This window comes from Oncorhynchus nerka, linkage group LG16 (assembly GCF_034236695.1).
Source record: "Oncorhynchus nerka isolate Pitt River linkage group LG16, Oner_Uvic_2.0, whole genome shotgun sequence".
Taxonomy (NCBI): domain Eukaryota; kingdom Metazoa; phylum Chordata; class Actinopteri; order Salmoniformes; family Salmonidae; genus Oncorhynchus; species Oncorhynchus nerka.
The window spans coordinates 20,561,739-20,586,394 of NC_088411.1; the positions used below are offsets into that span (position 1 = coordinate 20,561,739).

At 41.4% G+C, this 24,656-nt stretch overlaps 1 protein-coding gene across 1 annotated transcript in view; it reads right to left on the reverse strand.

The window, feature by feature from the left end:
* Positions 1-24,656, reverse strand: part of rhbdf1b (rhomboid 5 homolog 1b (Drosophila)) — a 54,541-nt gene that overhangs the window by 2,722 nt on the left and 27,163 nt on the right. The window contains exons 4-14 of the mRNA XM_029685045.2: positions 14,800-15,028; positions 14,133-14,339; positions 12,320-12,448; positions 11,988-12,157; positions 10,643-10,900; positions 8,997-9,108; positions 8,759-8,833; positions 4,794-4,955; positions 4,585-4,685; positions 4,317-4,475; positions 2,775-2,951 (exon numbers count right to left, since the gene is read on the reverse strand). Coding sequence (XP_029540905.2) covers positions 2,775-2,951; positions 4,317-4,475; positions 4,585-4,685; positions 4,794-4,955; positions 8,759-8,833; positions 8,997-9,108; positions 10,643-10,900; positions 11,988-12,157; positions 12,320-12,448; positions 14,133-14,339; positions 14,800-15,028 — 1,779 coding nt within the window. The remainder of the gene's footprint in view (positions 1-2,774; positions 2,952-4,316; positions 4,476-4,584; positions 4,686-4,793; positions 4,956-8,758; positions 8,834-8,996; positions 9,109-10,642; positions 10,901-11,987; positions 12,158-12,319; positions 12,449-14,132; positions 14,340-14,799; positions 15,029-24,656) is intronic.

Below are 24,656 nucleotides of genomic sequence, written 5' to 3' on the forward strand. Positions count from 1 at the left end.
CATTTGAGACGCAAAAATACGATTTTCTGCCCAAATACAGTAGCTTCCTAATTTATTCATGATGTTTGACACATCATGCAGGACATTGTGCAGGACAAAGTTTAAACATATTGAACACAACTTGTCTAATACCATTTACTATTTTACATATATACAGTACCAGTCACACCTACTCATTAAAGAGTTTTTCTTTATTTGTACTATTTTCTACATTGTAGAATAATAGTGAAGACATCAAAACTATGAAATAACACATATGGAATCATGAAGTAACCAAACAAGTGTTAAACAAATCAAAATATATTTTAGATTTTAGATTCTTCAAAGTAGCCACCAATGACAGCTTTGCACACTCTTGCAATTCTCTCAACCAGTTTCACATGCTTTTCCAACAGTCTTGAAGGAGTTCCCACATATGCTGAGCACTTGTTGGCTGCTTTTCCTTCACTCAGCGGTCCAACTCATCCCAAACCATCTCAATTGGGTTGAGGTCAGGTGATTATTGAGGCCAGGTCATCTGATGCAGCACTCCATCACTCTCCTTCTTGGTCAAATAGCCCTTACACAGCCTGGAGGTGTGTTGGGTAATTGTCCTGTTGAAAAACAAATGACAGTCCCACTAAGCACAAACCAGATGGGATGGCATATTGCTGCAGAATGCTGTGGTAGCCATGCTGGTTAAGTGTGCCTTGAATTGTAAATAAATCACTAACAGTGTCACCAGCAAAGCACCCCCACACCATCACACCTCCTCCTCCATGCTTCACGATTGGAACCACACATGCGGAGATCATCCGTTCACCTACTCTGCGTCTCACAAAGACACAGCGGTTGGAACCAAAAATCTCCCATTTGGATTCATCAGACCAAAGGACAGGTTTCCATTGCTAATTTTTCTTGCCCCAAGCAAGTCTCTTCTTATTATTGGTGTCCTTTAGTAGTGGTTTCTTTGCAGCAATTCGACCATGAAGGCCTGATTCACACAGTCTCCTCTGAACAGTTGATGTTGAGATGTGTCTGTGAATCATTTATTTGGGCTGCAATTTCTGAGGCTGGTAACTAATGAACTTATCCTCTGCAGCAGAGGTAACTCTGTGTCATCCTTTCCTGTGGCGGTCCTCATGAGAGCCAGTTTCATCATAGAACTTGATGATGCACTTGAAGAAACTTTCAAAGTTCTTGAAATGTTCTGTATTGTCTGACCTTCATGTCGTAAAGTAATGATGGACTATCGTTTCTCTTTGCTTATTTAAGATGTTCTTGCCATAATTTGAACTTGGTCTTTTACCAAATAGGGCTATCTTTTGTATACCACCCTTACCTTGTCACAAAACAACTGAGTGGCTCAAACACGTTAAGAAGGAAAGAAATTCCACAAATGAACTTTTAACAAGCACATCTGTTAATTGAAATGCATTCCAGGTGACTACCTCATGAAGCTGGTTGAGAGAATGCCAAGAGTGTGCAAATCTGTCATTAAGGCAAAGGATGGCTTCTTTGAAGAATGTCAAATATAACATATATTTTTATTTGTTGAATCATTTTTTGGTCACTACATGATTCCATATGGGTTATTTCATCATTTTGAATGTCTTCACTATTATTCTACAATGTAGAAAATAGTAAAAACAAAGAAAAACCCTGGAATGAGTAGTTGTGTCCAAACTTTTTACTGGTATTATATATATCTTTGTTCCCCCCTTTTTTTAAAACTTTAAAAACAAACTCACACACAAACAATGACTACATCTCCTCTGCCCAGACCCGCATGCTTACACCCCAATTGCTAGTGCCTGCATTATTGTTTGCCACTTGACCTTAAATTTTACCAGTGATTTTTTCATGGTCGCTCATGCTATTTCAATAATAAATAATTTGATTTTTCCATTGTGTCAATGATGGCGGAATGATTGACTTCCAAGTATCTAGTATAGCTGGAATCATCCAGCTCACCAGCTCACCAGGTATCTCACTACACCCCCATATTCCATGTCTTCAAATATGCAGACAGACAGATCAAAAGTAAGTTTACATTGTAGTACTTCCTGAAATACAGCCAACTTTCTAGCCCCGCCCACAACTTCCAGACTTTATAGCATTCCCAGAAAGCATGGATTATTGAGTCATTATTAGTTTTACACTTGAGACATCGACTCTGAAATTTGTGGATTTTATCTCTTGTATAATAAATGCTATACATTCGTTTATACTCGATTAAGCATACGTTTTCTGTCATTTCTTTAATTATGCTCCAACTTTCCCTCCATCTTGTGCCAACATCAGTTCTTTTGAAAAACAATTCTCAGAGATTGTCATTTGGATACGCTCTACGCAAGGTTTTGTATATCTTCCCTATCAAATGAACATACCTTTCTGGCTCAAATAAGATTCCCACAATGTTGCTCTGATGTCTTAAAGATTTAAAACTGACATTTTGTGATATGTAACTTTTAAGTTGGATGTATTTGAAACGATCTACACTGGTCAGTCCAAAATGACTTCTTAATTCTGTCATGGAAATAAATGTATTTCCTGTTACCAAGTCATTTACGGATTCTATGCCTTTACTTTTCCATGTGGACCAATTTATCTGGTAATTTCTGAAAAGCTATCCAAGGATTGTACCATAGGGTTGTGTTTTTAGGGAGTGATATTGGTTCTTGTAGAATATGTGTTCTTAACTATGAAGTTGTTCATGTTCTTAGCTTAACCCTTTAAAAATAGACACATAAAAAAATTCTAATGAGTATTCTTTACAGAGAAACACTACTCACCCTGCATGGAGGAATAGAGAGAGCCAGAGTCTGTAGAACTGGTCTGGGATCTCAGGGTTGAGGAAAGGAAGCAGGCCACACACATCATCCATACAGGCCACCTGGGAGCAGAGAGTCGCGTCCTCGTGGAAGTAGCCCTTCATAAAGTCACAGTACTCTCTGGACGTGATCTCGCACCTGAATAGTGAACACACAAGACAAGCCATTACAACATCAACGACCTATATCTGTGAAGACTGAGGGAACTGAACAGCATAAAGTACAGGCTCCTCAGCAACACACTTTCAAAACATAGTTAACTGTTTCCATAAGTCATATAGCAGGGATCATGAACTAGATATTTTCTTGAGCGGATGCTCAGGAGGCCAGAACATAATTAAAAATCATTTATAGACCGCAGATTGACCACAAGAAGCCCAAACAGATGACTAAAACATAATCACTATACAATCACATATACAGCTCTGGAAAAAATTATCCTCACAGTGGGTGCGAGACCTGGAGAGGCCTACAAGCCACAGTGTCTCGCACCCACTGAAATTTGGTGGAGGATCGTTGATGATCTGGGGGTTCTTCAGCAAGGCTGGAATCGGACAGATTTGTCTTTGTGAAGGACGCATGAATCAAGCCACGTACAATGTTGTCCTGGAAGAAAACTTGCTTCCTTCTGCTCTGACAATGTTCCCCAACTCTGAGGATTGGTTTTTCAAGCAGGAGAATGCTCCATGCCACACAGCCAGGTCAATCAAGGTGTGGATGGATGACCACCAAATCAAGACCCTGTCATGGCCAGCCCAATCTCCAGACCTGAACCCCATTGAAAGCCTCTGGAATGTGATTAAGAGGAAGATGGATGGTCACACGCCATCAAACAAAGCCGAGCTGCTTGAATTTTTGCACCAGGAGTGACATAAAGTCACCCAACATCAATGTGAAAGACCGGTGGAGAGCATGCCAAGATGCATGAAAGCTGTGATTGAAAATCAGGGTTATTCCACCAAATATTGATTTCTGAACTCTTCCTAAGTTAAAACATTAGTATTGTGTTGTTTAGAAATGAATACAAACATATTTATTTTGCATTATTCGAGGTCTGGCAACACCGCATATTTTTTGTTATTTTGACCAGTTGTCATTTTCTGCAAATAAATGCTCTAAATTACAATATTTTTATTTGGAATTTGGGAGAAATATTGTCAGTAGTTTACAGAATAAAACCTTTTTTATTTTATTTTACCTAAACACATACGTATAAATAGTAAAATCAGAGAAACGGATACTTTTGCGGTGGTCTCTTAATTTTTTCTAGAGCTATATCTTTATATTATGTGTAAAAATACTTTGGAATAGATTTCCAAAATGTTAATCACTTGGAGCTGATTTTCCAACCTTTTTCCAGTATTTTATGTCCAACAATAATTGTAAAATAAAACTTTTTTTTTTTTTTTTTTTTAAATCAGAAAAATTGAGGGGCCAGTTGAGGAAACTCATATAGTATTCACCACTACCGTGCAGTTTGTGGAGGGTACTGTCTGTCCTCACCTCCCTTTGGTCCCAATGCAGCATGGCCGTCCGGTGATGGCACAGTCTACGTGGGGGAGGTTAGTGTGGTTGCCTGGGTTGTACCTGGTACACACTGGCCACTTGGTGATGTCATCAGGCCACTCATGAGGCGACACAGAGGCTGGCTCCAGGCATATTCTGAAAAGAGAGGAACCCGAGGAAAGAACATATAATGTATAGAGGGAAGAGGAGATAAAGAAGAAGAGAGGGAGATGGATGAAGAGGAGAGAGAGGAGCAGTTTATTACCTGGGGTCCTGGTGGCAGACTGAGCCGTGCTGACGGACCTTCCCCTCCAGGAGAGGAGCACTGGGGTGATGAGGCCACTTCACCCACACTGCTAGAGTAGACTGGAGAGGGAGGACAGGGGGAGAGAGAGACAGGGGTGAATTGCTGCAGATTGTAGGATATTAAATATAATATGACTGTAACAGTAGTGGAACACCAGGGTAACTCACAGAGCACTCCTCCTGTGAGGTCTGAAGACAGCCGGAGCGGTCGTTCCTCACACAGCAGGCTGACTCCCGCTCTCTTCCTCTCTTCTCCTGGATCAGGTCATGGACCTGCTGGTCCTGACGCATGCAGGGGGAGAACTTAGCCCCCAGGTGGATTAGCGCCTCCTGCAGGTCAGGGGGAGGGTGTACAGTCAGAACACAGACAAGGGGCTCTATTTTCAGCTGGCATCAATTTACCTATCTAATATCAATTTACCTGTCTAATATCAATTTACCTGTCTAATATCAATTTACCTGTCTAATATCAATTTACCTCTCTAATATCAATTTACCTGTCTAATATCAATTTACCTGTCTAATATCAATTTACCTGTCTAATATCAATTTACCTATCTAATATCAATTTACCTGTCTAATATCAATTTACCGTTCTAATATCAATTTACATGTCTCATATCAATTTACCTCTCTAATATCAATTTACCGTTCTAATATCAATTTACCTCTCTAATATCAATTTACCGTTCTAATATCAATTTACCTGTCTAATATCAATTTACATCTCTAATATCAATTTACCTCTCTAATATCAATTTACCTGTCTCATATCAATTTACCTCTCTAATATCAATTTACCTATCTAATATCAATTTACCTGTCTAATATCAATTTACCTATCTAATATCAATTTACCTATCTAATATCAATTTACCTGTCTAATATCAATTTACCTGTCTAATATCAATTTACCTCTCTAATATCAATTTACCTGTCTCATATCAATTTACCTCTCTAATATCAATTTACCTCTCTAATATCAATTTACCTTCTAATATCAATTTACCTGTCTAATATCAATTTACCTGTCTATCAATCTCAATTTACCTGTCTAATATCAATTTACCTGTCTAATATCAATTTACCTGTCTAAATCAATTTACCTCTCTAATATCAATTTACCTATCTCTAATATCTAATATCAATTTACCTGTCTAATATCAATTTACCTGTCTAATATCAATTTACCTGTCTAATATCAATTTACCTGTCTAATATCAATTTACCTCTAATATCAATTTACCTGTCTAATATCAATTTACCTCTCTAATATCAATTTACCTGTCTAATATCAATTTACCTATCTAATATCAATTTACCTGTCTAATATCAATTTACCTGTCTAATATCAATTTACCTGTCTAATATCAATTTACCTCTCTAATATCAATTTACCTCTCTAATATCAATTTACCTCTCTAATATCAATTTACCTCTCTAATATCAATTTACCTGTCTAATATCAATTTACCTGTCTCATATCAATTTACCTGTCTAATATCAATTTACCTGTCTAATATCAATTTACCTGTCTAATATCAATTTACCTCTCTAATATCAATTTACCTCTCTAATATCAATTTACATGTCTCATATCAATTTACCTATCTAATATCAATTTACCTGTCTAATATCAATTTACCTCTCTAATATCAATTTACCTGTCTAATATCAATTTACCTCTCTAATATCAATTTACCTCTCTAATATCAATTTACCTCTCTAATATCAATTTAAATGTCTCATATCAATTTACCTGTCTAATATCAATTTACCTGTCTAATATCAATTTACCTCTCTAATATCAATTTACCTCTCTAATATCAATTTACATGTCTCATATCAATTTACCTGTCTAATATCAATTTACCTCTCTAATATCAATTTACCTCTCTAATATCAATTTACCTCTCTAATATCAATTTACCTATCTAATATCAATTTACCTGTCTCATATCAATTTACCTATCTAATATCAATTTACCTGTCTAATATCAATTTACCTGTCTAATATCAATTTACCTCTCTAATATCAATTTACCTGTCTAATATCAATTTACCTATCTAATATCAATTTACCTGTCTAATATCAATTTACCTGTCTAATATCAAGCGCAAATTTACAGGGGTCTAATATCAATTTACCTATCTAATATCAATTTACCTCTCTAATATCACCTCTCTAATATCAATTTACCTGTCTCATATCAATTTACCTATCTAATATCAAATATCTATATTTACCTATCTAATATCAATTTACCTATCTAATATCAATTTACCTGTCTAATATCAATTTACCTGTCTAATATCAATTTACCTGTCTAATATCAATTTACCTCCCTCTAATATCAATTTACCTTCTAATATCAATTTACCATCTCTAAAATCTTTTACATGTCTCATATCAATTTACCCCCTCTAATATCAATTTACCTGTCTAATATCAATTTACCTGTCTAATATCAATTTAGGTCTAATATCAATTTACCTGAAGATCTAATATCAATTTACCTCTCATATCAAGCTGCACCTATCTAATATCAATTTACCTGTCTAATATCAATTTACATGTCTAATATCAATTTACCTGCTCTAATATCAATTTACCTCTCTAATATCAATTTACCTCTCTAATATCAATTTACCTCTCTAATATCAATTTAAATGTCTCATATCAATTTACCTGTCTAATATCAATTTACCTGTCTAATATCAATTTACCTCTCTAATATCAATTTACCTCTCTAATATCAATTTACATGTCTCAATTTTTACCTGTCATATCAATTTACCTGTCTAATATCAATTTACCATCTAATATCAATTTACCTCTCTAATATCAATTTACCTCTCTAATATCAATTTACCTGTCTCATATCAATTTACCTATCTAATATCAATTTACCTGTCTAATATCAATTTACCTGTCTAATATCAATTTACCTCTCTAATATCAATTTACCTGTCTAATATCAATTTACCTATCTAATATCAGCTAGCTTGCGCTGAGGTAGCAATACTTGTGGTATGTCCTTGAAAACAAGCGCAAAAGCAGGGGTTGGAATCAGTTCAGGGAACAGAACTGAAACAGAAAAGGAACAGAATCAAAACCGGGAACAAGAGTGATCTATACTTTTCCGGGAAACAGAACCATTATTTTAAAAGCATGGGAACCGGTTAATAACATTATTTAACGTTGCAGGATTTTTTTTTTGTCCCACAAAAAGCGCAACAAAACAGCTATGCAAAGCCCTCCCTCTGTCTCTCAGAAACTTCTTCCAGTGTCTGCCTGCCAGCAGAAAATCTTTGTCAGAGTGCGTGCGTGTTTAGGCTATCTGCCCCTCCCCTCTGAAGCATAGGCTCCTGTAGCCTACTGACATTACAAGCATGATTCAGAATTCTGGTGCCGGTCTGCACACACAAGCTTGTTAGGTCCAACATTAAGCCATTTCTCTGAAGATCAAAGACATTCAAAGTTCCTCCATAGAAGCTGCACCTCCGTAGGTATAATTCTGTGGGCCTAATTCAGATAATGCATGTCAAAACAAGATCCCCAGTGCTTTAAGCCAAACGTCCTTCTCCACCCTCTCTTGCTCTCTCCCCACTCGCATCTCATGCCCTACACTTTTCTTTCCATCACACATGTAACTATAGACTGTCTGCTCCATAGCAAGCTGCTCTATCCGCACTGATTGGTGAAGTAAATCTGGTCGGAACAGTGGAACGAACCCCCAGAAAATAATGGTTCTGTTCAAAAAGTATTTTGATTCCAACCCCTGGAGCGCATATCGAGAGATGTAAGACCAACGAAAAGCAGGTATTAGCGGTAACACGGTTGGTAATGGCATGGATTTTGTGAGCGAAAGCGCAGCCCATCCAGCTGTGACACACAGTTCCCTTATGCTCATGGAACAAGAACGGAGATGTGCTTTTTGTGCCGGAAACCCTTTGTATTAATAAACATCTTAATCACCAAAGTTTTATTAAAAGATGAAGTTTGGGAGCAGCATAACAGAGAGTTATGCTACCAGCGCTATGACTTACCATCGGGTACGGTTTGTTCAAATACAACACAGCATCTCATAGCTGACATATCGGTTTAAATGATCAAATGAAGTTACACTTACAGAATTTGGTCCCACCCAGAAGTTTTCTTGTTGCACAAACTTGACATTTTCATAAACACCTTTATTTCTCAATACCTAAAGAGAGACAGGGGAGAAGCCAGACGTCTTTACGAAGTGACATGCAAAGACATAACACATTGACGCAACGGATCACGCATCACATTGTAGCAAAGACTATACAACCATCACTGTAACATTCATAACGCAAACTACGTTATATAGCAGTCACTGTACTGACCGAGTCGACGGTCTCATGCTGGGAGAAGCCCACAGGGGCGATGCCGTAGAGACAAACAGTCAGGATGGTGATTAACAGGTGGACAAATGTGATCCAGTAGGTAAAGAAAGGCCTGCACACACACACACAAACACACACAGAGAGAGACACAGACACACACACAATATCAATACGGTATATCACATAGTACAGCAGCTTGCCTCGTCTGTTAGAAAAACTATCTCAGTATGTCAGTGTGGACCTCACATGGACAACAGCTGCATCCACTAGGATAGGAGTTATTAATGTATGACAACAGCTGCATCCACTAGGATAGGAGTTAGTAATGTATGACAACAGCTGCATCCACTAGGATAGGAGTTAGTAATGTATGACAACAGCTGCATCCACTAGGATAGGAGTTATTAATGTATGACAACAGCTGCATCCACTAGGATAGGAGTTATTAATGTATGACAACAGCTGCATCCACTAGGATAGGAGTTAGTAATGTATGACAACAGCTGCATCCACTAGGATAGGAGTTATTAATGTATGACAACAGCTGCATCCACTAGGATAGGAGTTATTAATGTATGACAACAGCTGCATCCACTAGGATAGGAGTTATTAATGTATGACAACAGCTGCATCCACTAGGATAGGAGTTATTAATGTATGACAACAGCTGCATCCACTAGGATAGGAGTTATTAATGTACGACAACAGCTGCATCCACTAGGATAGGAGTTATTAATGTACGACAACAGCTGCATCCACTAGGATAGGAGTTATTAATGTATGACAACAGCTGCATCCACTAGGATAGGAGTTATTAATGTATGACAACAGCTGCATCCACTAGGATAGGAGTTATTAATGTATGACAACAGCTGCATCCACTAGGATAGGAGTTAGTAATGTATGACAACAGCTGCATCCACTAGGATAGGAGTTATTAATGTATGACAACAGCTGCATCCACTAGGATAGGAGTTATTAATGTATGACAACAGCTGCATCCACTAGGATAGGAGTTATTAATGTATGACAACAGCTGCATCCACTAGGATAGGAGTTATTAATGTACGACAACAGCTGCATCCACTAGGATAGGAGTTAGTAATGTATGACAACAGCTGCATCCACTAGGATAGGAGTTATTAATGTACGACAACAGCTGCATCCACTAGGATAGGAGTTATTAATGTATGACAACAGCTGCATCCACTAGGATAGGAGTTATTAATGTACGACAACAGCTGCATCCACTAGGATAGGAGTTATTAATGTATGACAACAACTGTGTAAACCATTGTTTCCCACATGGTGTGCTGGGACTCGACCATCTGTTACTGAGTCACACAGTCCTGGTTTGTTTATTAATCTAGAGGCCAGGCCAGTCACAGAAATTAGGTGCTTTCTATTATCCGTGATGACTCATACTGTATCTTATCTGGGGCAACCTCAGACACAGCTCCGACCTCCACTACAGATGTGACTGAGCTCTTCTCCTGTAGTGTGATTAAATCTTAGACATGTTTGATGTTACAGTGCGACTATGTGACCATGCCAGAGTTGAAGTCAAATGCATAGCAATGTAGCAAATTCAGAATTCCACATTGAAATGAAAGAATCTGAAAATCCTCATTGATAATAAAGTGTACCTGTGGTCGTCCATGTCCTCTATCTGCTGCTGGACGAAGCTGTCGATGCGTTTGCGGTAGGTTCTGTTAGTGAGCCGTCCCACCATCCCTAGGCCGTAGGGCCTCTTCTCCCTGGCGAAGAGCTTCTTGACGGGCACTGTGATCCGCTGGCCCCGTCGCTGCCCACTCACACTCACCACCTCCTGGCGCAGACGCACCTTGGGCTGGACCTGAGACAGTCCAGGTTCTTTACCTTTACGCCAGCCCCGCTCCAGGGGCCTGTGGAGTGGAGTGGAGTGGAGTGGAGTGGAGTGGGAGCGAGCGAATGAGCGAGAGAGAGAGAGAGAGAGAGAGAGAGAGAGAGAGAGAGAGAGAGAGAGACGGAGAGCGAGAGACGGAGAGCGAGAGAGAGAGAGACGGAGAGCGAGAGACGGAGAGCGAGAGCGAGAGAGAGAGGGAGAGACGGAGAGCAAGAGCGAGAGAGACGGAGGGCGAGAGACGGAGAGCGAGAGACGGAGAGAGAGAGACGGAGAGCGAGAGACGGAGAGCGAGAGAGAGAGAGACGGAGAGCGAGAGACGGAGAGCGAGAGACGGAGAGCGTGAGAGAGAGAGAGAGACGGAGAGCGAGAGAGACGGAGAGCGAGAGACGGAGAGCGAGAGACGGAGAGCGAGAGACGGAGAGCGAGAGAGAGACGGAGAGCGAGAGACGGAGAGCGAGAGACGGAGAGCGAGAGACGGAGAGCGAGAGAGAGAGAGAGAGAGAGACGGAGAGCGAGAGACGGAGCGAGAGCGAGAGCGAGAGACGGAGAGCGAGAGACGGAGAGCGAGAGACGGAGAGCGAGAGACGGAGAGAGAGACGAGAGAGCGGAGAGAGACGGAGAGAGAGACGGAGAGCGAGAGAGAGAGAGAGAGAGACGGAGAGCGAGAGAGACGGAGAGCGAGAGACGGAGAGCGAGAGAGCGAGAGAGAGAGACGGAGAGCGAGAGAGACGGAGAGCGAGAGACGGAGAGCGAGAGAGAGAGAGAGAGAGAGAGAGAGACGGAGAGCGAGAGAGACGGAGAGCGAGAGACGGAGAGCGAGAGAGAGAGAGAGAGAGACGGAGAGCGAGAGAGACGGAGAGCGAGAGACGGAGAGCGAGAGACGGAGAGCGAGAGACGGAGAGCGAGAGACGGAGAGCGTGAGAGGGAGAGCGAGAGACGGAGAGCGAGAGACGGAGAGCGAGAGACGGAGAGAGAGAGACGGAGAGCGAGAGACGGAGAGCGAGAGAGGGAGATAGAGAGAGAGGGAGAGAGAGATGTGTGTTAAGTGAAACTGGCTACAGTAGCAGTAACAACTTGCGTGTGTGATGTCTGTGTGTTCCACTCACAGCATCAGGTGACTCCTCTCCAGTTCGTTCTTGTCCAAGGCGCCACCTGTGAGGTCACTCTCATCCGCTGCTGTGTTAGACTCCTCCTCTTTAATGGCGGCCTCAGACGGAGAATCAAACACATCGTCTGCATAGGTAGACAGCTCCTCATCTCCTCTCCTCAGACCATCCTGCATGGAGGAGGAGAAGGAGGAGAAGGAGCAGGAGCAGGAGGAGGAGGAGCAGGAGGAGGAGGAGGAGGAGAAGGAAAAGAGATGAAGAGGGACAGGAGGAACTGTGCGAGTATGCTATCTGTGCGTGAATGTGTGATGGGATGTGTGTGTGTTACTCACTCTAGCAAAGAAGGAGGTGTCCAGCTCGTCAGGGAAGTCCACTGTGTCGTCCTCCAGGAAACTCACTGGCATGAAGCTCCGCCTGCGACACCGCCGGGCAGCGCCCTCCCTCTCCCTCACCGTACGGCCCTGACACACACCATCATCATCGTCATCATCATCACTGTCATCATCATCACTGTCATCATCCTCACTGTCATCATCATCACGTTGTCATCATCATCACCTTCGTTGTAACCGCTAATAAATACTCTCTGATGCACATTTATTGCATGATATTACATTACTGTTGTGTGTGACAATGAGACCATGACGGGTCAATTCCATTTCAATTCCGTCAGTTCAAGAAGGGAATTCAATTTCAAATAGAAATGGAATTGACCCCAACCCGGGATCAAAAACACATCCGGTAAACAGCATCCCCAAAGCTCCAGACCAGTGTCCTCTCTGACTCCTGACAACCATCTGTGGCCAGTGGCCATGATGATTATGATGCTTTGACCTCTTGAGGCGGGATTAGCCCTGCAGCGTTCAATGTTTCAGTTCCAGAATACACAGTATTCTACTGGCTAACAGAACAGACACACAGCTGAGCATTCTGACTGGAGGACGGGACTGACATCAGTGTTATCCTAATGCCATCTGTTAATGTATGTGTCCCAAATGGCACCCTATTCCCTATTTAGTGCGGAACTTTCAACCAAGGTACCATATTCCCTATTTAGTGCCAGGGCCCTGGTCAAAAGTAGTGCACTAAATCATAGGGAATAGGGTGCCATTTGGGATGCAAACATTGCCTCCCTCCCCAGCCTAGTCATCTACCTATGTGTCCCCCACCACCCTGCCTGACACCACAGGACAGGAGAGAGGAACAGCCTCTGTACTGTTACACCAAAGCCTAATCCTACAATACAAGCCTGAGCTCAACTTTTACATAACACTGACATTGGTAATCGTCCTATATGATATAAACATACACATACTCTGTGTGTTTGTGCGTGTGTGTGTGTGCGTGTGTGCGTGTGTGTGTCCATAAGCAGGCTACAGTAAACTGGGGTTGTGTGATTAAGTCTCTCAATAACCATTTTGGGCAAAGAGATCAATGCCTAGAACAAACAACGCAATCCAGTAGGGTTCTGCTGTGTTTAGTTGCGTTTTATTGTGCCACCATTAACAAAGACACAGAGCAGAAACTGTTCAATGACCAGAGTCATATCAGACAGGCAGCATCTAAGAGGTACTGACACTACAGAGACTAAGGTGTTTGCATACTTGGCTTGAGATAGTAAATATGAGTCAAGGTGACTCCCAATGATGCATTTAGTTAGATCAAAGCAGTGTCTGTTACTAGAACTGTTTTATCTCAGCTGCTGGAGTATCGGGGATGATTCATCAACAGTACAGTGGTAAACATGCGGGAAACACATCTGCTCCCTGCACGCACACACACACACACACACACACACACTGATCCTCATGCACACACACACACACACACACACACACACTCTGATCCTCATGCACACACACACAAACAAACACGCGCACACACACACACTCTGATCCTCATGCACACACACACAAACAAACACACACACACACACACACACACACACACACACACACACACACACACACACACACACACACACACACACACACACACACACACACACACTAATACTAATGCATACACTCACACACACACTAATACTAATGCTTACACACACACCCACACCCACACACACACACACACACACACACACACACACACTCTGATCCTCACTGTTGACAATGTCTTTGCGACACACACCTTAACCAGCGCTGCGGCGGCCTTGAAGCTCATGACGGCGACCGACTCTCGCTTGCGTCGCCGCGGTAACCTGTTGAGTGCGGAGCGCGAGCTGGAAAAGGAGCAGAGAGAGGCGGCACCAGGGGTGATGGGGGTCTGGGGTACGCTGTATCCATCTACCTCCTCCACCATGCGGAATGCACGGCCCCGCGCCAGGGGGTCCACAATCTACACACACAGAGGCAGACACTGTAATGTCCCATGGGATTGTAAACACCACGGAGCCAAGAATATCCTTTTAGGTTATTTGGTGGTGAACTCACTTAAATAGTTACAACAATGGGGCTCTGCTAAGAGGCTACATGACAGGTCAAGTTCACGGTCATATCAATACACAGGTTACCATAGTGATGGACCTCTAATAGTTGCATTACTCCATGAATTAATACGCTCATCAGCTTACATCACAGAAACAAAAACCACAAACAAGCAAAATGTCAATTCTGATATCTATTTTGAATTGTATTGAATAACATAATTGTTCCCAAGGGAGAGACATAGGATTGATATTGGGTAAAGAAACACAACACATGACATATGCACATATGTATGGCAAGAGACAGAGAAAGAGAGAGATATACAGAGAGTCTAGGAATGTATAGTATGTCTGTGGGCGGCTCTACCCTACCCGCTGCATGGCATAGGGGTGGTGGGGGTGGTGGTATGGGGGGAGGTAGAGGGGTGGTGGGGTCTCAGTGCTGGTCAGAGACAGGTTGTCCTGGCTGGACAGCTCCATCTCCCTCATCACCTGGGCCTTGAGGCGGCCGTAGCGCAGGTTGCAGTGCTGCAGGCTCTTCCTCCTCCATCGCTGGGTGCTGTCGTTTTCCTTACTGACCCCGAACCAGTCTGCCGTGCCCCTGAGAGGACAGAGACGGAGATTAGGTCAGGGTGAATCTCAGTTCACTATTGTACCTGGTAGTAATAGTTGGTAGAAAAAGTTCCAATTTAATTCAAAGAGAAATGGCACGAAACAAACACTCCGTCTAAGAGACAGTATTCGGGTTGAGTGTGGGCTCTTTTCTTTGCAGAGAGTGCACAGAAAAGACAGAAACAGATGACAATGACATAGATTAAACAGCCCAGGCAACGTAGTGGGTTTGTAGTTTATTTGTATATGGAGTGTGGCCATTTGATGTCACCATGTGAGTGTGTTACCCTACTCCTCTCTCCTCAGCTCCACCATTTCAAACCCTACCCCAGTGTAAAGCCTGAAATATTTGGAGCGACTGACCGGGCCAGGGCATTAGTGTTGTGCGTCACCACTCAGTCAAACAATGACAGAGCACAGCAGGATTACATCACTTCCATTCACACAGAGTGGAAGTCAACTCCAGCTGCAAAATAGGTGCCTTACAGTACCAATGACATGCCACTTACACAAAAACATGCTCAGACACACACAATACAGCCCCAATGCATGCACACACATGCATGTACGCAAACACACACACACACACACATACACATCAAGCCCAGTGACAAAAAGGACCTGGGAGAATAAAGTCTACAGATAAGCCCTCTTTCCTCTTTTAGTGGATATATGTATTAGTAGTGTCTGTATTAGTAGTGTCTGTATTAGTGTGAGTGTCTGTATTAGTAGTGTCTGTATTAGTGTGAGTGTCTGTATTAGTGTGAGTGTCTGTATTAGTAGTGTCTGTATTAGTGTGAGTGTCTGTATTAGTGTGAGTGTCTGTATTAGTAGTGTCTGTATTAGTGTGAGTGTCTGTATTAGTGTGAGTGTCTGTATTAGTAGTGTCTGTATTAGTGTGAGTGTCTGTATTCGTGTGAGTGTCTGTATTAGTGTGAGTGTCTGTATTAGTGTGAGTGTTTGTATTAGTAGTGTCTGTATTAGTAGTGTCTGTATTGGTGTGAGTGTCTGTATTCGTGTGAGTGTCTGTATTAGTGTGAGTGTCTGTATTAGTGTGAGTGTTTGTATTAGTAGTGTCTGTATTAGGAGTGTCTGTATTAGTATTACCTGTATTAGGAGTGTCTGTATTAGTGTGAGTGTCTGTATTAGTAGTGTCTGTATTAGTGTGAGTGTCTGTATTAGTAGTGTTTGTATTAGTGTGAGTGTCTGTATTAGTAGTGTCTGTATTAGTGTGAGTGTTTGTATTAGTAGTGTCTGTATTAGGAGTGTCTGTATTAGGAGTGTCTGTATTAGGAGTGTCTGTATTAGTAGTGTCTGTATTAGTGTGAGTGTCTGTATTAGTAGTGTCTGTATTAGTGTGAGTGTCTGTATTAGTGTGAGTGTCTGTATTAGTAGTGTCTGTATTAGTAGTGTCTGTATTAGTAGTGTCTGTATTAGGAGTGTCTGTATTAGGAGTGTCTGTATTAGGAGTGTCTGTATTAGGAGTGTCTGTATTAGTAGTGTCTGTATTAGTGTGAGTGTCTGTATTAGTGTGAGTGTCTGTATTAGTAGTGTCTGTATTAGGAGTGTCTGTATTAGGAGTGTCTGTATTAGTGTGAGTGTCTGTATTAGTAGTGTCTGTATTAGTGTGAGTGTCTGTATTAGTGTCTGTATTGAGTGTCTGTATTAGTGTGAGTGTCTGTATTAGGAGTGTATGTATTAGTAGTGTCTGTATTAGTAGTGTGTATTAGCGTGAGTGTCTGTATTAGTAGTGTCTGTGTGTGTGTGTGTGTGTGTGTGTGTGTGTGTGTGTGTGTGTGTGTGTGTGTGTGTGTCATAAGGTGAACGCACCAATTTGTAAGTCGCTCTGGATAAGAGCGTCTGCTAAATGACTTAAATGTAATGTAAATGTGTGTGTGTGTGTGTGTGTGTGAGAGTGTCTGTATTAGTAGTGTGTATTAGTGTGAGTGTCTGTATTAGTAGTGTCTGTATTAGTAGTGTCTGTATTAGTAGTGTCTGTATTAGTAGTGTCTGTATTAGTAGTGTCTGTATTAGGAGTGTCTGTATTAGTGTGAGTGTGTGTGTGCATGTGTGAGTGTCTGTATTAGTATTAGTGTGTGTGTGTGTGTGTGTGTGTGTGTGTGTGTGTGTGTGTGTGTGTGTGTGTGTGTGTGCGTGTGTGCGTGTATGCATTAGTATTAGTGTGTGTGTGCGTGTGTGAGTGTCTGTATTAGTGTGTGTGTGTGTGTAAGTGTGTGTGTGAGTGAGTGTCTGTATTAGTGTGAGTGTGTGTGTGTGAGTGTGTGAGTGTATGCATTAGTACTAGTGTGTGTGTGTGTGAGTGTGTGCGTGCGTGCGTGAGCGTATGCATTAGTATTAGTGTGTGTGTGTGTGTGTGCGTGTGCCTGCCTGCGTGAGCCTGCGTATTAGTGTGTGTATTGTGTGTGTGTGTGTGTGTGTGTGTGTGTGCGTGTGTATTAGCATTAGTGTGTGAGTGTGTGTATGCATTAGTATTAGTGTGTGCGTCTGCATTATTGTGAGTATCTGTATTAGTAGTGTCTGTATTAGTGTGTGTGTCTGTATTAGTAGTGTCTGTATTAGTGTGAGTGTCTGTATTAGTGTGTGTGTCTGTATTAGTGTGAGTGTCTGTATTAGTGGTGTCTGTATTAGTAGTGTCTGTATTAGTGTGAGTGTCTGTATTAGTAGTGTCTGTATTAGTGTGAGTGTCTGTATTAGTAGTGTCTGTATTAGTGTGAGTGTCTGTATTAGTGGTGTCTGTATTGTGTCTGTATTAGTGTGAGTGTCTGTATTAGTAGTGTCTGTATTAGTGTGAGTGTCTGTATTAGTAGTGTCCCTATTAGTGTGAGTGTCTGTATTACAGTTTTTTTACAATCACTTTGGCACTAATTTCAGAACCTTGATGCCATTTTTCAAAACTATAGACACAAAACTCACAACCACTGATCAAAATGCACATTTTTCAAAACTCTTAACACTTCTTCCAATTGCTTGGATACAATACACATAAAGCTAAGATTATTTGTTCATTGAACTAAAATCACATGTTCAAAATGACACAACTTAACATCAAAGTGTTACCATTTCAAAATGCAATTCACACATTACATCTGAGATGAATGAATGTCTATTCATTTTATTACAATGATCTAACTATCAATTGATACAACTGCTCAAAATGCTAAATAACTGTTGCATTACTCTTAATGCAGTTTTATGGAAACTGACAAACAATATTCCATGTTTAGATCATGAAAGTTTCAGGATAACGAGATCCATTGACATCAATTACCGTGGAACATGAACCAATTGGACTACACTATCTATGGACGTAATATTTCATCATCATTCTTTATCAGACACTTTCTATGGTCTCATGTACCACTTCTCCAGACCATGTTTTCGGATTTGACATTACTGTACACTCGCCGGCCACTTTATTAGGTACACCTATCTAGTACTGTGTAGGACCCCCTTTTGCCTCCACAACACCCTGAATTATATGTTAAAGATGCCCTTCTGCACACCACTGTTTTAAACAGCTGTTATTTGAGCATTTGTGGCCTTTCTGTTAGCTTGAATGAGTCTAGACATTCTCCTCTGACCTCTCTCATTAACAAGGTGTTTTTGCCCACAGAAATGCCGCTCACTGAATGTGTTTTGTTTATCGCACCATTCTCTGTAAACTCTAGAGATTGTAGTGCGTAAAAATCCCAGGAGGGCAGCTGTTTCTGAGATGCTGGAATCACAATATTTGGCATCAACAATCATACCATGGTCAAAGTTGCTTAGATTACTCATCTTGTCTGTTCTAATGTTTGGTCGAACAACATCTGAAGCTCTTCTACTCTATATACTCTATATATTGAGTTGCAGGCATGAGCTAAATCAGGTCTGTAGAGCTGATGGTATGACCTATGTCATTGTGTGGGATAATGTCAGGTTCCACCATGCTCAAATGGTGCAAGCATGGTTTCAGGCCCAACCTCAATTTACCACCCTGTACTTACCCCCATACTCTCCTTTCCTTAACCCGATTGAGGAATTTTTCTCCACAAGGAGGTGGAAGGTACAGTGGGGCAAAAAAGTATTTAGTCAGCCACCAATTGTGCAAGTTCTCCCACTTTAAAAAAATGAGAGAGGCCTGTAAATTTTCATCATAGGTACACTTCAACTATGACAGACAAAATGAGGGGAAAAAATCCAGAAAATCACATTGTAGGATTTTTAATGAATTTATATGCAAATTATGGTGGAAAATAAGTATTTGGTCACCTACAAACAAGCAAGATTTCTGGCTCTCAGAGACCTGTAACTTCTTCTTTAAGAGGCTCCTCTGTCCTCCATTCATTACCTGTATTAATGGCACCTGTTTGAACTTGTTATCAGTATAAAAGACACCTGTCCACAACCTCAAACAGTCACACTCCAAACTCCACTATGGCCAAGACCAAAGAGCTGTCAAAGGAAACCAGAAACAAAATTGTAGACCTGCACCAGGCTGGGAAGACTGAATCTGCAATAGGTAAGCAGCTTGGTTTGAAGAAATCAACTGTGGGAGCAATTATTAGGAAATGGAAGACATACAAGACCACTGATAATCTCCCTCGATCTGGGGCTCCACGCAAGATCTCACCCCGTGGGGTCAAAATGATCACAAGAACGGTGAGTAAAAATCCCAGAACCACACGGGGGGACCTAGTGAATGACCTGCAGAGAGCTGGGACCAAAGTAACAAAGCCTACCATCAGTAACACACTACGCCACCAGGGACTCAAATCCTGCAGTGCCAGACGTGTCCCCCTGCTTAAGACGTGAGATTCTGAGTGAAAACCTCCTTCCATCAGCAAGGGCATTGAAGATGAAACGTGGCTGGGTCTTTCAGCATGACAATGATCCCAAACACACCGCCCGGGCAACGAAGGAGTGGCTTCGTAAGAAGCATTTCAAGGTCCTGGAGTGGCCTAGCCAGTCTCCAGATCTCAACCCCATAGAAAATCTTTGGAGGGAGTTGAAAGTCTGTGTTGCCCAGCAACAGCCTCAAAACATCACTGCTCTAGAGGAGATCTGCATGGAGGAATGGGCCAAAATACCAGCAACAGTGTGTGAAGACATACAGAAAACGTTTGACCTCTGTCATTGCCAACAAAGGGTATATAACAAAGTATTGAGATAAACTTTTGTCATTGACCAAATACTTATTTTCCACCATAATTTGCAAATAAATTCATTAAAAATCCTACAATGTGATTTTCTGGATTTTTTTCCTCATTTTGTCTGTCATAGTTGAAGTGTATCTATGATGAAAATTACAGGCCTCTCTCATCTTTTTAAGTGGGAGAACTTACACAATTGGTGGCTGACTAAATACTTTTTTTGCCCCACTGTATATGATAGGCGCCCTCACGAACAAGCCACCCTTCTCCAGGCCATGGATGATGCATGCAATGACATCACGGCAGACCAGTGTCAGGCCTGGATTCGCCAGAAGATTCTTCCCAAGATGTTTGGCTAATGAAAACATCCATTGTGATGTGGATGAGAACCTATGGCCAACTCCACAAGACAGGGTTGAGGGAAATATAGAAGTACGGTAATCAAACTTTTGTTTTGCTTTTTACAGTAAGCCAGGTGAGGAACACTGCAGTTGACGTTTTACTGTAGTTTTTTTGTTTTTTTGTAGCTAATTATTTTTGCTTTGATTCAAAGAAACCTGTTGTGATTTTATTGTATTTCATCAATGAATTTCATATTTTGTTCAATGATTCCACTGTATCTGTAGTATTCTCTCTACTAGTCCTTTTACAGTGATGTATTTACGTGTAGTAGCATAATGAAACATGTATCACATATTTTGTACTACAATATTTAATGATTGTACGAACAACAACATAGTGAAACTATCAGTATCTTGTGTGTGGGTGATCTAAATGAATGTTCCGATGGTATTTCGTGATAAATTAGTTATTTGAACCAATGATTCTGCAAGTGCAAGGTTTCTTTAAAGATATGAATGTACAATGCAATGTTTTGAACATTGGACAGCTTGTGTTACAAGCGATGACCGTTTTGAGTTTTGTGTCTAGAGTTTTGAAAAATGACCACAAGGTTCTGAAATTCGTGCCAAAGTGACTGTAAAAAAATGTAGTATTAGTGTGTGTGTGAGTGTATGCATTAGTATTAGTGTGTGTGTGTGTGTGTTTATGTATGCATTAGTATTAGTGTGTGTGAGTGTATGCATTAGTATTAGCGTGTGTGTGAGTGTATGCATTAGTATTAGTGTGTGTGTGAGTGCATGCATTAGTGTGTGTGTGTGTGTGTGTGTGTGTGTGTGTGTGTGTGTGTGTGTGTGTGTGTGTGTGTGTGGGGGTGGGTGTGGGTGTAAGCATTAGTATTAGTGTGTGTGTGAGTGTATGCATTAGTATTAGTGTGTGTGTGTGTGTGTGTGTGTGTGTGTGTGTGTGTGTGTGTGTGTGAGTGTGTGAGTGTATGCATTAGTATTAGTGTGTGTGTGTGTGTTTATGTATGCATTAGTATTAGTGTGTGTGTGAGTGTATGCATTAGTATTAGTGTGTGTGTGTGTGTGAGTGTGTGAGTGTATGCATTAGTATTAGTGTGTATGTGAGTGCATGCATTAGTATTAGTGTGTGTGTGTGTGTGTGTGTGTGTGTGTGTGTGTGTGTGTGTGTGTGTGTGTGTGTGTGTGTGTGTGTTAGTGTATGCATTAGTATTAGTGTGTGTGAGTGTATGCATTAGTATTAGTGTGTGTGTGAGTGTATGCATTAGTATTAGTGTGTGTGTGAGTGCATGCATTAGTATTAGTGTGTGTGTGTGTGTGTGTGTGTGTATGTGTGTGTGTGGGTGTGTGTGGGTGTGGGTGTGTGTGTAAGCATTAGTATTAGTGTGTGTGTGAGTGTATGCATTAGTATGTGTGTGTGTGTGTGTGTGTGAGTGTGAGTGTATGCATTAGTATTAGTGTGTGTGTGTGTGTGTGTGTGTGTGTGTGTGTGTGGGTGTGTGTGTATGCATTAGTATTAGTGTGTGTGCATGAGTGTGTGAGTGTATGCATTAGTATTAGTGTGTGTTTGTGTGAGTGTGTGAGTGTGTAAGTGTATGCATTAGTATTAGTGTGTGTGTGAGTGTATGCATTAGTATTAGTGTGTGTGTGAGTGCATGCATTAGTATTAGTGTGTGTGTGAGTGCATGCATTAGTATTAGTGTGTGTGTGTGTGTGTGTGTGTGTGTGGGTGGGTGTGGGTGTAAGCATTAGTATTAGTGTGTGTGTGAGTGTATGCATTATTATTAGTGTGTGTGTGTGTGTGTGTGTGTGTGTGTGTGTGTGTGAGTGTGTGAGTGTATGCATTAGTATTAGTGTGTGTGTAAGTCGCTCTGGATAAGAGCGTCTGCTAAATGACTTAAATGTAAATGTAAATGTGTGTGTGTTTATGTATGCATTAGTATTAGTGTGTGTGTGAGTGTATACATTAGTATTAGTGTGTGTGTGTGTGTGTGTGTGAGTGTGTGAGTGTATGCATTAGTATTAGTGTGTATGTGAGTGCATGCATTAGTATTAGTGTGTGTGTGTGTGTGTGTGTGTGTGTGTGTGTGTGTGTGTGTGTGTTTATGTATGCATTAGTATTAGTGTGTGTGAGTGTATGCATTAGTATTAGTGTGTGTGTGAGTGCATGCATTAGTATTAGTGTGTGTGTGTGCATGCATTGTGTGTGTGTGTGTGTGTGTGTGTGTGTATGTGTGTGTGTGGGTGTGTGTGGGTGTGGGTGTGTGTGTAAGCATTAGTATTAGTGTGTGTGTGAGTGTATGCATTAGTATGTGTGTGTGTGTGTGTGTGTGTGTGTGTGTGTGTGTGTGTGTGTGTCTGAGTGTATGCATTAGTATTAGTGTGTATGTGAGTGCATGCATTAGTATTAGTGTGTGTGTGTGTGTGTGTGTGTGTTTATGTATGCATTAGTATTAGTGTGTGTGAGTGTATGCATTAGTATTAGTGTGTGTGTGAGTGTATGCATTAGTATTAGTGTGTGTGTGAGTGCATGCATTAGTATTAGTGTGTGTGTGTGTGTGTGTGTGTGTGTGTATGTGTGTGTGTGGGTGTGTGTGGGTGTGGGTGTGTGTGTAAGCATTAGTATTAGTGTGTGTGTGAGTGTATGCATTAGTGTGTGTGTGTGTGTGTGTGTGTGTGTGTGTGTGTGTGTGTGTGTGTGTGTGTGTGTGTGTGTGTGTGTGAGTGTGAGTGTATGCATTAGTATTAGTGTGTGTGTGTGTGTGTGTGTGTGTGTGTGTGGGTGTGGGTGTGTGTGTATGCATTAGTATTAGTGTGTGTGTGAGTGTATGCATTAGTATTAGTGTGTGTGCATGAGTGTGTGAGTGTATGCATTAGTATTAGTGTGTGTTTGTGTGAGTGTGTGAGTGTGTAAGTGTATGCATTAGTATTAGTGTGTGTGTGAGTGTATGCATTAGTATTAGTGTGTGTGTGAGTGCATGCATTAGTATTAGTGTGTGTGTGAGTGCATGCATTAGTATTAGTGTGTGTGTGTGTGTGTGTGGGTGTGTGTGTATGCATTAGTATTAGTGTGTGTGTGAGTGTATGCATTAGTATTAGTGTGTGTGCGTGAGTGTGTGAGTGAGTGTGTAAGTGTATGCATTAGTATTAGTGTGTGTGTGCATGTGTGAGTGTATGCATTAGTATTAGTGTGTGTTTGTGTGAGTGTGTGAGTGTGTAAGTGTATGCATTAGTATTAGTGTGTGTGTGCATGTGTGAGTGTATGCATTAGTATTAGTGTGTGTGTGTGTGCATTATACTGCATGTGTATGTCTTCCCCTAGTGACCCTCTGTATATGTAGGAGTGTCTCAGAGTGTGTAAATCAGGAGAAGAAGTGTTCTGTGAAGGATGTGGGTCAGAGGGTAGAGGAGTGTTTACAGTAGAGGACATTCAGTAATAACACAGTCTCCATCATTAGAGAGAAACCAGCCAGCTGGGGAAGCCTTTTAAGGCTGTGCACCGTCAGGGGAGAGAGGGAGGGAGATTCCTCCCAGGAGGGAGTAATGTTTTAAGAGGGGTCACAGGTTTAGGTTGGGAGCAATGTTCCCTCAAATTATTTTAGGCACTGAGCAAGTTTCAGGTCTGCTGAGTGCAAACTTGAACATTGTGAAAATTCTGTGCAACTTCTGGCGCGCACTGAGGCTGTACCCGCTTTAAATTACAATTGAACAGTGTTCAAGTAGGCTAATGTGGCTGTTTGATCATAATGTAGGCCTGCCAGAGTGGCCTACCATCAAAAACACATCCCATAACATCTTAACATGGAAATAGCTGTTATATCATTCAGCCTACAGTAGCAGCCAATGTGTGGTGTTCAATATAGGCCTGCATGCAGAGCATGACATTAACCTGTTTATCCCACTTGGCCTTCAGACAAGGAGGTGACTGAAAATGTGTTGTGTTGTTTGATGCAAGAAAGCACTCTACAAAATAAAATGCATCATTATTGGCTGGCTATTGGCTACTTAGCTTATTCAATCCTGTCTCAAAATACAACACTGCCCCTTTAAGACAAAAAAAAGCTCTTTACTATTCAAAGATGGCTAGAAATGCACACATTTT